At 56.6% G+C, this 17,509-nt stretch overlaps 1 protein-coding gene across 15 annotated transcripts in view; it reads left to right on the forward strand.

Moving 5' to 3' along the window:
- CACNA1C (calcium voltage-gated channel subunit alpha1 C) overlaps nt 1-9,325 on the forward strand; it is a 469,540-nt gene extending 460,215 nt beyond the window's left edge. For all 15 annotated transcript variants that reach the window (XM_060306632.2, XM_060306631.1, XM_060306626.1 and 12 more), the window contains 3 exons: nt 1-66; nt 1,450-1,779; nt 2,558-9,325. The exon at nt 1-66 is cut by the window's left edge and continues 38 nt beyond it. In XM_060306632.2, coding sequence (XP_060162615.1) covers nt 1-66; nt 1,450-1,779; nt 2,558-2,860 — 699 coding nt within the window. In that variant the 3' untranslated portion in view covers nt 2,861-9,325. The remainder of the gene's footprint in view (nt 67-1,449; nt 1,780-2,557) is intronic.
- Nucleotides 9,326-17,509: the final 8,184 nt, after the last annotated feature.

Consider the following 17,509-nt stretch of genomic DNA (forward strand, 5'->3'; position numbering starts at 1 on the left):
CAGAAGAATCCAGGGGGAGACATCTCTCAGAAGACAGTTCTGCCTCTGCATCTCGTTCACCATCAGGTAGCCCCCACTTTGGGACAGGCCACAGGCCACCACCTAGCAGGCTAGACAACCCCGTGATGGTCGTGCACCAAACCCCCCAGACGCCCATCAGCCTTCCTGTCCAGACCACGGCTGTGTCCCCACCCCTGGCCCTAACAGCCCCTGGTGAGGGGGCTCTTCCCACACGAGGACCGTGCTCTCCCGGGCGGGAGACCCGGGAGGTCCTCCTGGACAGCAGGAGCCCCTCTGGAGGCTGGAAGGACCAGCTGCTCCGGGTCGGCCTGAGCATTCTCCTCCCAGTGGCCAGATGTTCCCTCCCCAGACATGGCTACACGACAGGCAGGTGCGGTCACACCTGGAGCCATAAGACACCTGGACATTTAGCTACACAAAAATCCACCCACTGGAATATGGAGATGACCAGAGAGTGTTCCAGCAGGTGGTCAGGGACAGGGATGATGTCAGGAAGGCGGGTCCGGGCAGATTCAGCAGTTGAACCGGCTCTTGGCCTGGGTGATGCCAAAAGATGGCGAGATCCAAGTCCCCAGCACCAAGCTGCTCTTAGGACCCTAGAACTGATGGAGATTTCCAACAGCTAAACAATTGGGGGCTGAACTAGATTCTCCCACCTTCTTCCCTCTGTGATTACACACGCCCTTACCACGGGCCTCTGCTTTAAATGACTTTTTTATCCCCAGAGGCATTCAGTGCCAATCACAGCTTACAGTCGGCCTAAGGCAGCCAGCATGGCTCTGCCAGGGCGATGGTATTTCTGCTCGAGGAAGTACACGATTTTGCTCGGCCTGTGTGCCAGCGCACGCATACGCGTGGTCTCCACAGGGCTTTCTGGAACGTTGAGCAGAGCCTTACGCTTCCCTCAGTTGCCCAGGGACCCGGGACCCCAGACTGGGGGCCCTTGAGAGCAGTGGGCAGGGAGGCAGCAGCCTGGGGGGCACGCGCGCTTCTCTGAGGGATGTCTAGAAGCTGATTTCACCCGTCTCTGCTTATCGTGAAGGAAAACCTCCCTCGATTTACAGCCTCCCCCTATGCTTCTGAGCTGCCCTCTGACCCTTGCGGCCACGTCCCCCCCCCCGCCCCTCGGGCTGAGCCTCCCCACCGGGCAGTGTTGCTTCCTCGGACCCATCACGTCAGAGCAGGTGGAGAGGATCCGTGGCTCACGGGGGACGGGGCCAGGGCTAGAGAGCAGGTGACCTGGATCCCACTGGTCCGTGGCTTTCTGAGCTTAGAGGAGAAAGGTCCCTGCAGACTGACGGTCACAGAGTCTATTTAGGGCGGTTGAGACCGGCTCCAGGTCTGGGTGCCTGACCGAGAGGGTGCGAGCATCGGGCAGTGGGACACGGCTGAGGCCCCCTGACCCGCACTCTCGTGTCATGTCCACAGGCGCTGGCGGTGGCGGGCCTGAGCCCCCTCCTGCAGAGAAGCCATCCCCCTGGCGCCCTCCCCCCGCCGCATGCAACACCCCCTGCCACGCCTGGCCCGGCCTGGCCCCTGCGGCCTGTGCCCACCCTGCGGCTGGAGGGGGCCGAGTCCAGCGACAAGCTCACCAGCAGCTTCCCATCCGTCCACTGCGGCCCCTGGGCCGGGGAGCCCACACCCTGCGGGGCCAGCGGCGGCATCCGGAGGGCCCGGCCCGTGTCCCTCACTGTGCCCAGCCCGGCAGGGCCCCAGGGCCGGCCCTTCCACGGCAGCGCCAGCAGCCTGGTGGAGGCGGTGAGTAGGCCGAGCTACGCGGGCCGGGCAGGGGCCCCACGGGCAGAATGGAGGGGCCCTGTGGGGTGTCAAGTGTCCTGGCCAGAAAGACCCTCAGTCAGGTCTCAAGTCCACGTGAGCGCCCAGCCCGGCCGAGGAAGGGAGGTCACACTGGCCGGGGAGCAGGGGAGCCATGCGGGGGGCTGTGAGGGCACGTGGGGTGGGAGCCGCGGGCGGGGGCTGGGGTGTATTCCAGGCTCACCTGCTGCTCCCCGAGGCCTCCAGGAAGGGGGCAGACGCTTCGGGACAGAGCGGGCAGGGGCTGGGTGTGTCCTGCACATACACGCGTGCACACACACACACACACACACGCATCATCCCCGGGATCCTCACCCCCAGAAACGCAGCCAGTGGCACTGGGCCAAGTGTCACCAGAGGAGAGTGAAGACTCCTGGAAGGAGTCACGTGGGCGTCCTGGGGCGCCGGGTGGGTGGGAGGGAAGGACCAGGGCCCCTGTGGCCTCCGTGCGCCCAGGTTGCCTGGGTTTGAGGACAGTGCCCCTGCCCCGCCGTCTCTCCTCTGGCCCGCACGCCCCTAATGCCCGCAGGGGTGCTCCGTCCCACTCCTGCCCGGTGCGCAAGCACACACACGTGTACTCACATGATGCGCACACACACGAGTACACGCACGCGTGTACACACACTCTCCTCCCGAAGTGACCAGTCGGAAGCCCCTGCGCCAGCCCCGAAGGGAAGAGCCGGGCTCAGGAGTAACGCCGTCCCGGCCCCCTCTCCCCCAGGTCTTGATCTCAGAAGGACTGGGGCAGTTTGCTCAGGATCCCAGGTTCCTCAAGGCCACCACCCAGGAGCTGGCCGACGCCTGCGACATGACCATCGAGGAGATGGAGAGCGCGGCCGACAACATCCTCAGCGGGGGCGCCCGGCAGAGCCCCAACGGTACCCTGCTCCCGTGTGCACACTGCAGGGACCCGGGGCCAGACCGAGAGGGGGGCGCGGAGGACGTGGCCTGGGCGCCCAGCCCCGAGCCCCGCCAGGGCGGAGAGGAGCCCCGGGACAGCAGGGCCTTCGCCAGCAGCCTGTAGCAGCCGGGCCGGAGATGCCGGGTTTTTATTTGTCTCCATGTTCCTAATGGGTCCGTTTCAGAAGTGCCTCACTGTTCTCGTGACCTGGAGTTAACCGGAACAGCGTCTTCATTCATTTCGTAGGGACAAGACCGAGTCGGCGGCCAGGAGAGAAGCAGCCGCGGTCCGTGTCCGGCGGGGAGCGGTGGGGGGAGGGCGCGGGCACCAGGGAGGGCCCCCCACCCCCCGCGGCCGCCTCGGCTCCCTCAGCCCTCACCCAAAGGACCCTACGCCAAACGGGTGTCTTTCAACTCTGCTTGTCAAGAACTCGTTTGCACATATTCTGTACGCGCCTCACTGTCCCCATAGAGCCAGGGCCCTGTGCCTTCACGGCAGGAAGGAGGCCCCGGCCAGGCCCTGGGGAGGGGAGGGCGCTGCAGCTCCAGGCTGGCCACGCCCCCTGCGCCACCCGCGTCTGGACCCCCTTCCCACCCGGCCACGGTCACAGCCACGCCGCACCGTCGGCGCCGGGGGAGCGCGCACGCCCGCCGGGACAGGACCGGTGGTGCTGAGCGTCTGTCCAGCGCTCTTTTGTTTGGGGATTTGACATTTTTCTTCACAGCATGTTGCAGTTTTCATTTGGGGGGTTTTGTTTTTTTATACTTTTGTTTTCCCAGGGGGAGGGAGGGAGAAGAGTGTTTACAAAGTTTTGCAGCCACCCACCTTACCGTTTTCACTTTTGCAAATGTAAATCGGGTTCAGTTTTGTTGTATTATTTAACGGTCGTGGTTTCCTTTTCTACGGAGGACTCAACAGAGCCGCCGTGGGAGAGTTTTACCGGCCGTGGTGTACGCCCGATAGTTCGTTATCATTTCCTTAGGTAGTGACAAGATTTCTTCGGTTTGGTTTCATAACTTAAAGGTGATCAGCAATGCACTTGGTAGGATCTTGCACAAATGTGTGTAGTAGCACGTGCCCGAGAGAGGAAGCAGCACGGGTCTCTGCGAGTGTGTGTGCCGTGTGTACGGTGGGGTGTGTGTGCGGGCGCGGGCTGAGTGCAGCCACGCCACGCCCGGGCCGCCAGTCCGCCCGCAGTTCCCCTTGGGGCGTAAGGGTGGGGAGCTGTCAATCTGGGGCCGTTTGAAAGCAAAAGCAAACCACTGTCTCTGCTTCTGAAACGGGAATCAGTAACTGCATTTTCTGTCCCACAAGATATGCAAAAACAATGCAATAATATTCATTTTAAAAACACAGTTGTGAGTTGTGTTGGCATTAAAACCGTGTTTGAAAAACCACACAGAAATTTACGGGGGAAACACAGAAGGCGTTTTGCTTCGATTTGTTCCGTCGAACGTTTCACTGCATTGAGGGTGTTCCTGCTGAAGAGACCGTTATACTTGAATTCAGGTCAGTCTCAGTATTTTACAAATATTTTTTTAAAACTGAATTGCAGTTGTGCCAGGCGAATATAATGAATTAAGTTTGTTTTTGGATTCACTTCTTGTATATTTGCTGCATGTAAGTAAATCATTTTGTATTTGGAGTGTGACAAGCTTCACCTTTGAGCTCTTAAGTGCTTTTCTACGTGTGGCTGGGGAAAAGGGGGACAGCTTTTCTTGTCATTTGTGTGACAAGTGCCGGCACTACCCGTGTGGGTCCCGATGCAAGCTTGGGCATCACTGTTTTGCATATCTTGTGTTCTCTTCCATTTCCCTCAGTTTTCCCCAGACGGGGTAATAGGTGCATCTGTGTCTTGCTTTGAGAGATCAGGACCCGTCTTTTTCCCGCGTCCCTCTGTCTGCTCTGCCCTGGTTTTCAGAGTTGGAATTTCTCCGGGGAGAGCCCTGCACTGTGAGGGGCCGCGAGGCACCCTAAGCCGCCTCTTTCGTCACCGGGTCCCCCCTGGGAAAGGTGGCTGACCTTACCCTTCACCACCCCCCGCCCTGGCACGAGCGTTCCTTAGGGAAGTGCCCACTGACCGGGAGGGGGGAGGGGAGGGGGTCTTCAGCCGACAGCAGGGGCCAGGCAGCAGGTGCATCCCGTCCGTCCAAAGCCAAGTCCGTCCTGCTCGCTTCTCCATCTTTCACTCATTCTGGAACAGGATGTCCTCCAACCCACCCCGCGCGGTACGGCAGCCACGGAGGGACAAGGACCGGGGGCGGGCGGTGCGTGGGGAACTCGTGGTGAGGGCAGGGCCGGAGGCATTGTGGGGGCGTCTCTCTGCCCCTGCACCCACCTGGACATCACCCGGGTGCTACATCCTTCAAACAGGTTCCAACAGTGACTGATTTGGGGGAAGCAGGACCCAGCTGTTCATCCAGACCTTCCCCGTTGAGTCTCTTCCAGCCCCGGGCTCGCTCAGCCCTTCTCGGCGCTGACTTACATGAGCAACTTAGAAGTCAAAGCCGGGCAGCGCCCGCTGCTCCGTGAAGATGAGCTTTCCTGTGGTGGACGGATGCGCACACCCCGAGGTGAACACGTACAAGGGCTGCTCCCTATTCCTCCAAGCCCAGCCCTTCCAGTCTCTGGGCTCCTTCTCGGTGCCATTGAGGTCTTGTAGGAGTTACATTCAGGTCCCTTGTCCCGTTGCCCTGAATGTCTGCCGCGGCTGCTAGGGTCTCAGTTCTGATGGAGAGCGGAGCCCTTTGGGGTTGATCCCCAGCTCTTGCTGTGCGTTTGGCCCCTGGATAGAGCCGTGGGCTCTTAGCTGACCTCACACACGCCGGCACACACTCGGCCTTCTTGTGCTGTCTTCTGTTTTCCTTCTGGGCTTTTCGTCTGTGTCACCGAATCTCAGCGACCGGCTTGTGCTGGGCTTATGACAGCTACTCCCAGGGCTCCGCCAAGCACATCCCCCCCATCACCGCGCGCACCGCAGGCGTGCTTCTCCTTTGCCGTCAGCTCTGTCTCTGTCGGGAAGACCCATCCAGGGGCGGGGGGTCTTCCCGGGCCAGAGCACAGGACCAGCGAGGGTGGGACGGACACGCGGCACCCATCCTCCCAAGCCTCATCTGTGGCGTGGTCTCCGCCTCTGCACCCAGAACAGAATCTTCCCACGACCCTGGAAAGCGGAGCTGTTGTGTCTTCTGAAGCCCTTGAGCGGCAGGAGAAAAGCCATGATGGCCAAGGACCTGAAGGACTTGAGGAGTTTAGGCTCAGGGTTTGGTGGAGCTGGTCTGTGTTTGTCCCCTGAGGGGCCAGCCTCTTGTTTCCATCTTAATCTTACAGTTACTCACGTGCTTGACTTGATCCCCAGTTGTTTCCTTTCCACCCCCCTCCTAGAAGGTTCTATTGGGTCTTGGGCTAAGATGCAGACATTTCCCCAGATTTTGGCTTGATCCGTGAATTTTTCTCTGCTTTGCTTCAGAAGCTCTTCGTCCAGTCTCTTCCCTCATCTTCTCAGTCTGACTGGGACCCAAGGCTCTGCCTTACCCGTCTTTATCCTCCTCCACGCCGCGGCTTCCGAGCTGCGGGGCCTCGTCCCGAGCTGCCTGTCACTTCCTGCCGGCCGTCCTCCCGCCACACCGTCTCCCCGTCAGTTAGCTGAGGCACCCTCCAAGGCCAATGTAATGTCTTTCTGAGGAAGAAGAGCCCCTGAAAGGGAGGAGCTTGGAGGTCATCGAGGGGGTGAGGGCTGCTTTCCAGGGGCCAGTTGAGAGTATGTGTCCCCCACCCCATAGGCCAAGCAACAGAGCGGAACTTAGAGCAGCACAGGGAGGAGGCCGCGTGGTTGAGGCCTGCAGCCTCGTCAGACCATCGTCACAGGCATTGCTAGGCACGGGGGTGGCAGCTCCGCCCCCAGCGAGACCTGGAAGGACGGGCGTGTCGCTGTCCAAGAGGCCAAGGGCCGGGCGACCTGGTGTCGACCCTCTAAGCCGCTGGTCAGTCGAACCAGAGCCCAGGCCAGGTCTGTTTTCTTCAAGACCAGGCTCTGGTCTGTGGAAAGTGCCAGCACTGAACCGAAGGGAAACTGGGGCAAAAGGGGGCATGTTTTGACCCCCTGTGTCTGCTCTCGTTTTGTGGAAGGAAGTGTCCGGTGTGACTGCCCGCTGTGGCCGGGACAGCGGAGAGGCAGAGGCCTCGAGATCGACCGTAGAAGAAGAGAAAAATGAAAGTGCTCTGGTGCTGTTTTCCCAGCCAAGCCGTTGTCTCTGGCCGGTAGGGGTGTCTGCCACCCTGTCCCCCTCTCTGCGGACACTCCTCCCGCGTGTGGGCCACGGGCTCCAGTGGGACGACAGGCGGGCTGGGGGGATACCCCGAGGTCACCACGGGAAGCCAGCGCCCAGCTCTCCTGGCAGCTGCGCCCGCATCGGGGTGGGCCTCCCTCCCTTTCCCCAGCCCTCCGTTTTCCCTCTTCCCCCGGTTCAGTGAGAGCGGGCCTGTGAGCAGATTCTAACATAGTTTCTTTGTGAAGCCATTTCTGGTCTTAACTTTATTTATTTATTTATTTTTGTTTCCAACGAGACCCTGCTTTGTGAGGCCAGGCAGCAAACCATCAGGTAAATGCGTTTCTGCCAGGGTTCCGCATCGCTGGGGAGAGACCCGCACCCCACACGCGCGCACGCCGACACGTGCTCATGCACACGCGCATGCGCACGCGCCCTGACGGGGCAGGCGCTGGCCCCCGGGCTGGGACCAAGACGCCTGGCTCTGTCCTCCTCTCAGAAGGCTGCGTGCTGACTGGAGAGAGAAGCAGCGGTGCTCCCCCGGGTGGAAATGTGCCGTCCGGACTGAATTCTATGAACTAAATATCATTTCTCTTCATGGAGAAAATACCACCACTCTTAAAGTCAAGATTTTTTCTTGCCATGATTTTAGGAGGCTTGGTCCACAGCAGGCGGGTGGCGAAGGCCCTGAGGCTCCCTGGGGTCTTAGAACAGCCTCCCTGTGGGCTCTCTGAAGGGGAACTGGCGATGCAGTGGAATATGTGGAATGTACCGTTAGGCTGAGCTGGGCAAATCGCTGAGCCCTGAGAGCAGTCGGAGGTGGGACCTTCCGTGGACATCCCCTCTCTCCCCTAGATCAGGGACGCCCAGATGGGGACTAGAGGGCGGAACAAGGGTTTGGCTGTCACGTCAGCCGAGCCCACAGCCTCCTGCGGGTTGGGGCTGCCGTGCTGCAGGTGCCTCCCCTTTTGTGGGGCCTCCAGGCACCAGGTTTCAGAATAAGTAGTGTGACTTGGATGCGGCTCCTGGAAAGGTAGTGTGACACTCAGTCCACGTGAATCAGACATTTACAACAATTCACCACCTGGGAGGACTCGTGTGTGAGAAAACGTTTCACCGAGCTCACATCTGAGCCGCTCTGGGGTCAGAGGCTGCCTGTTTCAGGGGAGGGCCATGTCCGTAGGAGACACGGGGGGGGGCACCGTGCCTCCTAGTCACGGTGCGGCCCGGAGGCTCCCGCTCTGCCACCCTTGGTGCCCCTGGGTTTGTGGGCCGGCGCGAGGGAGAAGGGGACCCGGCCTCGGTCGCCACCCGCTGCCCTGGCTCCTGAGGGCGTGGCCTGCGGGGCCCCAAAGCCCAGAGCGGGGGGCAGGGGAGGCCCTGTCCCTAGACGGGTCACTGGGTTCCAAACCCCCCTCCCCCAGGATGTCCCACCGTGGAGACACCATGCTGAGGCTTGAAAGGGAAAAACAGAGCTTGGGACTCAAGAGTAGACGGTTTTTAAAGAAACAACCCAGCACCAAGGTCTCCTTCAGAAGGCGGCCCTGGGGACCCCGACGCCGAGGCCCCGTACTGCCTGCAGGTCAAGGGCATCCCACCCACCCTCGGAGTCGGGCCTCGACCTCCCTGCCTGCCCCCCTCCACTGTTCTCCCAGAGCCTTGAGGGAATAAGGTCTGGCTCTGGAGGCTGGGATGTCCAAGGCACAAGCAGGTCTGGACTAGTCTGTGATGTAGCAGCAAGAACCACCGTGGAAAACACACGTCCACTAAGAATCAGGGTGACGGGCCCCCCGTTGGTTGGTGAAGCTCCGGAGTGTCTATCGCTGTCACAATTTCCCTGTTTTATTTTGACGCCCCTGAGCTACCAAGACAAGGTCCTCCGTGCGGGAGGTACGGACGCAGCCCCTCCACCCGCCTCGCCTCTCGTCCCGGCTCGGACCCCCTTCATCCTCCGACCCACCGAACCATGCTCGTTCTCAGAGGTCGGGGCCCCCACCGCCATCGCCCCTGCACCCATCCCTTCCCCACCCCCTGCGTCCCGTACACCTCCCTCCGGGCCCTGCGGCTTCACAGCCTCATGTTGTAAATACTGTTGTACAGTTTGTAATCATCAAATCACCCCAAGTCAGCGGCCTCGCCTGGGTCCCTTCTCACCTTGAGAAAGACCAGGGAATCGAGAAGAGCTTCAGGGCCATCTCTGTGTGAGACGCTATGTATATTCCTGTAAGATTGCATTTTTATCTAAGGAATGATGTTATTTAAAAAACAAACCAAAAAAAAACAAAAAACAAGAATTGCAAATAAATTTCTTAACAATGTCTACGTTGGTTCGGTCGGGTCACCCCTCTCGCCTTCTCGTCCCGTTTCCTAGACTCACAGAAACGCCTTTAACTCTCAGACGACGCTCTCGTCCTCCAAAGGGGAGGACGGCCGGGGGAACGCGGGGAACCTGACCCCGGGGAATCAGACCCCGGGGATGGTCTCTGACCTCATTTCAGCAACTCGTCTCATCACCCAGGTCTTCCTTCCAGTGCAAAGGTTAACAGAAAAATGGTCAAAGGTTGACCTTCCAGTGAAAAGGTTAACGGAAGAATGGTCAAAGGTTGACAAGGGACAATAGGAGAAATTAAATGGTTGACCCGCAGAAGACAAGAGCTGCCCCCACCCCACAATCGGGAAAGGCACAAAATTGGTTTTGAATGAAGGAGAGGGAGGGGGGAAGGAAGGGGAGAGAAGTCGGGGGATGAGAGCATGTGTGTGAAAGTACTTTGGGGACTTTCCTGGCGGCCCAGTGGTTAGAACCCCGCGCTTCCACTGCCGAGGGCACAGGTTCAGTCCGAGGTCAGGGAACTAAGACCCCGCAAGCCTCATGGCACGGCCAAAATATTAAAAAATAATAATAATAATACTTTGAAGGCTACACAGAGGCAAGTTGTTTTCTTTTTTTTTTTTTTTTGATTATTAAACAGACTCAGACAACCTTTCAGAATAATCCACTGTGTAAAAATAACTTGTCCCAGAAATAACGTCTTAGTTGGATACAGTTACGAGATCGTCCCCGCGGACGACTGAGTCCATTCCGGCAATTACGAGTCATTGCCGCCCTCCCTCCTCCTCTGCTGGAGCGCCCTCGGCCCCAACCCTGCCCCCCAACCTGGACCCTGGGCTCTGGAGTCCAGGCTCGAAGGAGAGGAACACGCGTGGAGGCGACTTGTCCAGCTTCCAGAGCAGGAGCTGGGACCTCGGGTCACAGTCAGCTGTGAGTCACTAGGTAGCAGCAATGACTGCAGTGCCAAAGTTTGAGAATGATGCTTTCAATCATCTGGAACAGACTGGAGACTTGCCCTGTGATGAACCTGCTCTGCTTGCATTTTGAATGCTTCCTCAGGTGGGACGGAAGGAGCCAGGCTTCGCCCTGGGAGTGGTCACCACGCGAGCAGCCCTCACGCATGGGCGGCCTCCCTGCTACTCTGCTCTCTGGGTCAGCGTGTAGGCCCGGCCAACCCCTCCCCATCCTCAGGTCTGCTTCTGCCCGCTTCCTCCTTTCTCCCCACAAGGGGGTGTGATTGTTGGTCTGACTGCCCAGAGAAGTCGATATGCATTGGGCCCATTACAAGGGGGCAGGATGGCTGCGTGGTGGAAAGTCAGTGGACACACCTGACACTCTCTCCTGCGCCTGCTTTTCCCCGCCTTCTTTCTGTGTATCCCCGTCTTGCTCCCTGTCTGCACGCGGTTTGCCAGGTAGGTGGGCTCAGCAGGCTCTCAAGCCCCTGCTCTCAGAGGCCCATCTGGACCCATCAGCCCAACAGTCAGGCCGCAGGAAATGGGTCTGGAAGACCCTCGGCTGCCCGTGAGCCGAGTGAGGGGCTCAGCCCAGCCTTGACGGAGCCCTACCGTGAACATTATCGACACCTTTCCCGCTAATAACAAAAGGCACCTACGCTTTTCATGGGCTGCAGCTCCTTGTACATAATTTCCTTTCTAACGCAGTCATCAGGTGAAAAAATTCCCTTGGAGCTGCGGCTCCATTTGGAAGCACTGAACGCAGCCAGCGCCGGCCAGGGTGCTGCTGGGACGGTCCCCACTTCTGGGATGGTGTGCAGGCCCCTTCCCTGAGCAGAGGTGCCCACTGTCCTTTGGAAGTCCCATGGGCTAGGAGCTCACGCAGACGCTGAGTGGCCCGGAGGGGACCGAGCCAGCTGTCAGCCCCAGGGCCACACTTTGCCCCCTGCTTTATGACCCTGGGCTGGACCCTGTGGCATTTCTCCTTTGCTGGATGCCTTGAGGTTGCGTTTGTCAGGAGACAGGACAGATGTCCTGGAAGGGCCCAGGAGGCCATGGGGAAAGACGGGAATTCCTCCCAATGGGCTGCTTCTTAGTGCAGCAGCCAGTGCTGGGGGTGTGGGGCCAGCAGCGGCCACCTTGGGGGCCCCGTGAGCCGGCTCCCTGCCCACTCTGGCCGGCCTCTCCGTCCCCCGCAGATGGCTCGCCCTTGTGCAGCCGCACCGTCCTCCACGTCCAGGTTCCCTCGGCCCTCGCGGCAGAAGCTGCCCTCCGGTACTTCCATAAACCTAGAGTCCTCTCTCAACCCCTGTAGGTAGTTAACCACCTCTGACTCATTAACCAGTCTTTGTGTTAGCCTCTCCCTGTTCAAATGACTGGAGTGAGTCCTGCCCCTGACTGAACATACCAGTAACACCCGCGGGGCCCTTGCGCGTCCCTCTGCCTGGAGTAGTCGTCACCTGGATGAGTAAGTACTCAGACGTGGTTATGCACTGACCACTCGGCATCCGGTCCTTCCTGTGGTTAAGCTGACGCCCTGAGCAGCCTCCATCTTTTCTCTGAAACAAGAGGCACAGACCTGACCGCTGGGCACCGTCGCCTGCAACCAGATGAGCCCAGGACAGTGGGGGTGAGGGGCCTGCTTGTGATACAAGCCAGACCTTGACTCCAATGCTGTGAACCTGACTGAGAGCCGTGTCACCACTGCCTACAAGGCCCAGAAACAGGCCCAGATTCTCTGAGACCACGTGCTTATACCCCCATGGTCCAAAAACGTACTTCTTGAGTCCCTAGTATGTACCTGACACTGTTCTGGGCGCTGGGCAGAGAGCAGCTTGGCTCTGGTTCTGTCCTATGATGCCCCACCCGTGCCAGGAGTAACCCTTCTTCTAACAACACCAAGTGCACTGGGTGAGGCCTCACCCACAGGCTAGCGTCTCCCCACAGCCCACTGAGGTTCTAAGGGGGGCTGCACAGGCCCTGCACACAGTCTGCACAGAGACGCCCAGCCTGGGGTGGGAGTCAAGGTGCATCTGGAGGCTTTGTGCCTGGGGGTGGGGGTGGGGTGGGGTGTGAGCCCAGCAAGGTCACGTATCTGTGAGGGTATGTGCGACGGAAGGTGCTGGGCCCAGCGCAGAGCCAGTGGGTCATTCAGGACGCTGAGCTGGCCTCTGCAGGGGCTCCCTTATCCAGGGAGAAGGGGCAGAAGCAGCAGTGGCCTCGGTCCCTGGCACAAGCCGCTTAGGCTGGGGCTGGGCCAGCTGCTGGGGAGAGCAGAGGGGAATTGCCTCCTGGGACGGCAGAGAAGCACGCCTGCGCAGGCGCACTGAAGCTGAGACCACCCGGCTTCCGCTGGCCCCTGTACCGGGTGGGCTGCTGTCAGTGTGCTCGTCTTCTGTGCCGGGCAACAGATTTCCACAAACTTAACAGCTTACAGCAACACACTTGTATTATCCCACAGTTTCTGTGGGTCAGGAGCCCAGGCCGAGTCCTCTGCCATCCACGGCACACTGGGCTGTGCTCCCATCTGGGGGCTTGACGGGAAGAAGCCCCTTCCAAGTTCATTTACGTCGTGAGCAGGATTCGATTCCTTTGCGGTTGTAGGACTAATGCCGAAAGCTCAGCTTCTCCGCGCGAGTGCCACATCGAATCTCAGAGACAGAGTTTTGGGTGAAGCAGAAAAGAGCAGCTTTATTGCTTTGCCGGGCAAAGGGGGACACGGTGGGCTCCTGCCTCGAAAACTGTGTCCCAGCCCCAGAGGACTTGACGAGGGGTTTTATAACAATGGTTCCCGGCTGGGCTGCTGGCAGATGAGGGGGTGCGCAGGGTCTCAGGCGGTCGGTCTTCTAATCCTGACGAGCCGCTCTGGTCCCGTTAGTCTCGCCTCAGGCTGCTCCTTCCTTGATGAGCAACTGTTCGAATCCGCCCTTTGGAACCCGGGGAAGGTCATGGAGGCTAGAACCTTGCCTACACCGTAGGGCCTCTCTCGGTTTCAGGACTGAGGTCCCCGTTTTGCTGCTGGCCATCAGCTGGGGGCCCCTCTCACCTCGAAGAGGACGCCTGCACTTCCTTGCCGTGCTCCTCCCCCCCCAAGGTCTCTCCCTTCAAAGCCAGTAAGGGGGAGTCTTCTATCTCATAGGCGTGACATCTGGTGGGTTAAAAGCAACTCACGGTTCCTGACTGAGCTCAAAAGGGAGGGATTAGGGCTTCCCTGGTGGCGCAGTGGTTGAGAGTCCTCCTGCCGATGCAGGGGACACGGGTTCGTGCCCCGGTCTGGGAAGATCCCACATGCCGCGGAGCAGCTGGGCCCGTGAGCCACGGCCGCTGAGCCTGCGCGTCCGGAGCCTGTGCTCCACAACGGGAGAGGCCACAACAGTGAAAGGCCCGCGTACCGCCAAAAAAAAAAGAATCTGATGAGGATTATGAACTCTTTATCCAGGGAAAAGCACATTCACCAGTAAACATTTGGCAAATCATTTCCAAGAGTTTACCAACTTCCTACAGTCTATCCACGGGCTTCAGTTTAACGATCCCTGGGGCTAAATGCCTTTTTTTTTTCCAGTGGCTCTCTCTCGTTCTAAGTCTTCTTAGAAATGGAAACAGGAAAGTAGCAATTTCCATCCTTGCTAAAACATACCCCCAAGAATGGTGCTGCCATCCCTCACCACATGTTCTGATGGCCAGGATTCTGGAAAATCCCTGTGCTCTGAAGATAAGCGATTTAGGCAAGAAGCCCCGTACAGCTGTTCATTTGCCTCCCGGAAGTGAAAGCTAATCACCTGTAGAATCTGACGGCCCTCTCCCCTCAGGTGATCTCTCTCCATCTTTCAATCTGTCCCATGAAATGTTTAGCAATTGGGAAATTCAGCTTTTGCTCAATTTAGTTGGGGCTGTTGTGTTGAATTTAAATAGACACGTTGTAAATAAAATCATTTTGAAATCTTTTTCTATCAGAACAACAATTAAATTGAGTAAAGTAGGAATTCTATTAAAACATCATTGTAAAATCTTTCAAAAGTATAACTTTTTTCTAGCTCTATCACTGAAACTGATCCACAGGAAAATCACCAATTCAGACTCATGGAACAATTTGGTAATGCTGACCTTAACAATAAAACTGTTATTTTTCCTGCTAAAATGGGTTTATTCAGGAATAGCAAAGGAATTGTAATTTGGAAGAAGCAAGCTATAGCAAAAGCCATAGGCAAATGCAATGAAGGAGAGGAATGAAACATTTATAAAGAAAAAGGAGGAAGTTGGGACGGGTTGTTTTGAACAAAAGCCTTTTGAAGAAAAGTGAGAGTCCAAGGTGATGATGCGTCGGTGCTCGCTGGCTGAGTTGCCGGGTGATTTCTTATAGGGGATGCAATGCATGTCTTTTCCTGTTGGGGGCTGTGACTGATGATTTTTTCCCATAATTGACCTCAAGTGGTACCTGTGTGAGAGCTCTCCCTTCTGTCCTCCCAACTCTATTTTAGTGAGGTTTCCCTTTACTTATTTTCACAATATGCAGCCCTAGGACCCTGGATGGGGTCTCTAATACACCACTAAAAGAACCAAAGCTTGGTGAAAAGTAGCTAATTCCGTACCTTGTTGCCTGAAATACCTTATTCCTGGAAAGCAAGATGCTTTCAGACCACCTGGTGGCACTGAGAACACAAGAACAAGCTCAAAGGATCGTCAGCTGGCCGAGATGTTACGATTTGAACACTAAAGAGGAAATAATCTTTATATTTCATTGGAACAAATCTGGGAAAACTCATGAGCCTGTGATGGTGTTCCAGAAGGGGAAACATCAAATGTACTAGAGGGAAACTTCAAGTCATGAAACAGATGACATCAAAGGTACTAGAAGGACATTTCAAGTCATGAAACAGATGATTATGTAGGATATATTCATGATGATCATGTTACTGATATTAATTGTATTGAAATGTAGTCGACAATATTGTAACAACTTTGCGGTGATGGACGGTAACTGCTCTTACCATTGTGACCATAATGTATAAAAATGGAGACTCACTACGTTGTACACCTGAAGCTAATACAATATTGTAAATCAACTATATTTCAATTTAAAAAGTCAACTTTAGCTTACACTGGTGATGCTTTCCACCGGCTGAAAGACAGTAACTGTGGCACAAAGCAGCACCGTAGCCTGAGAACTGTAGAGTCTCGGCCGCAATGAGGACAGGCAACACCTTAGAACCACCTGGGAGACAAAAAAGCCCTTACGAGCAGACCCCGCCCAGACCAAGTGAATCAGTGTGGAGTGGGTGGGGCAGCACCCTGTGAGCCTAACATGTCCCCGGGGGATTTCAAAGGCACGCCCCCTTTCCCAGGGGCGCAGCTGCATAGGCCCCTCGGAGCCTGGGAGCAGGGCCGGCAAACTAGGGCTTTGTTCCAAATCTGGCCACCAGAGGAGCTGAGATGGTTTTTACACTTCTAAGTGGTTGGGGGAAAATATAAAAAAAAAGAGGAATAATACCTTGGGACACATGAAAAGTACATGAAATTCAAACATCAGTCTCCATAAGTAACATTTTCTTGGAACATAGCCACAATCCCGCGTTTACCTACTGCCTCTGGCGGCTTCGGGGCTGTAGGGCAGAGTCAAACACATGGCTGCAAAGCCTAAAACATCTACTCTCCGACCCTTTGCAAAAAGAGCTTGCTGACCCCAGCTTGAAGGGAGTGGGTCTCCAGAGCCCAGCACCCCTGTGTTGTCTTCCAAGAACTTACCCATCTGGGAAGGTGCCAGAGGTCGAGGGTCAGATGCGGGGAGATCCTCCTCCTTTCCCACCTCTTCTTCCCACCTGCCCTTCTCTCACTTTCAAAAGAGAGGGAGGCCTCTCACCAGCCCCGGGGCATAAAAACCTCCTAAGCAAAGGAACAATTCCAAATATCCGAGTCTAGTAAAATTCCGATGACACGTTTTCAAGTCAGGAGGGTTCCAAATATTGCTTTACCAAGACTGAAGATGACTCCAGCAAGTTTCCAGCTGCCAAATCATTAAAAATATTTGGTGACAGATGACCATGTGATTCTAGGCGTTCAAAGAACTGAGTAACATGGTTATGACAGAGCTAGTGACATAATTATGTAAACAAGGTTTTTGAGTTTTACAGCTGAAATATTTAAAATGCTGAATGTCCCATTCTGTGAATAAGCAGTTTTTGTCCACAGATATATGAACTCAGTTGGAGGAAAAGCCATGCATCTCATTAAGAAGTGAAGTTCAAGGGCTTCCCTGGTGGCGCAGTGGTTAAGAATCCGCCTGCCAATGCAGGGGACACAGGTTCGATCCCTGGTCCGGGAAGATTCCACATGCCGCGGAGCAATTAAGCCCATGCACCACAACTACTGAGCCTGCGCTCTAGAGCCTGCGAGCCACAACTACTGAAGCCCACGTGCCACAACTACTGAAACCCGCACACCTACAGCCCATTCTCCACAACAAGAGAAGCCACCACAATGAGAAGCCCGCGTACCGCAACCAAGAGTAGCCCCCGCTTGATACAGGTAGAGAAAGCCCGCGTGCAGCAGTGAAGGTGCAACGCAGCCATAAATAAATAAATAAAAATAAATGTGAAAAAAAACCCCAAATTGTTAAAAAAAAAAAAAGTGAAGTTCAAATAACAGTTTGTTATTATGTTTAATGAGGACTTGCCAAAACTTACGTTATAGTTGCTTTTTTTTTTTTTTTTTGCGGTACGCGGGCCTCTCACTGCTGTGGCCTCTCCCGTTGCGGAGCACAGGCTCCGGACGCGCAGGCTCAGCGGCCATGGCTCACGGACCCAGCCGCTCTGCGGCACGTGGGATCCTCCCGGACCGGGGCACGAACCCGTGTCCCCTGCATCGGCAGGCGGACTCTCAACCACCGTGCTACCAGAGAAGCCCATAGTTGCATAATTTTGATCACTGACTCCTGATCATCGTCATTGTGAAATGACAGGCTTGGCTTCTTCCTGGCTGTTGACCAGAACTTTCTCAGCTCTTGGCCGCCTGGGCCTTTCCATGGGCAGCACACAGCAACCGGAAAAGCGTTGAGCAACCCCAGGTCCGGGTCTTTCGTAGCCTAATCTTGTCAGTGACATCCCATTGTCTTTTGTCTCATCCTACTCATATGCTATTGCTGGAAACAGGTCACAAGGCCCAGCGCACACTCAAGGGAGGGAGATACAGAAGAAAGCAAATACCGGGAGGTGGGATGGGGTGGGGG

The sequence above is a fragment of the Globicephala melas genome, chromosome 10 (genome assembly GCF_963455315.2).
Source record: "Globicephala melas chromosome 10, mGloMel1.2, whole genome shotgun sequence".
NCBI classification, from domain to species: Eukaryota; Metazoa; Chordata; class Mammalia; order Artiodactyla; family Delphinidae; genus Globicephala; species Globicephala melas.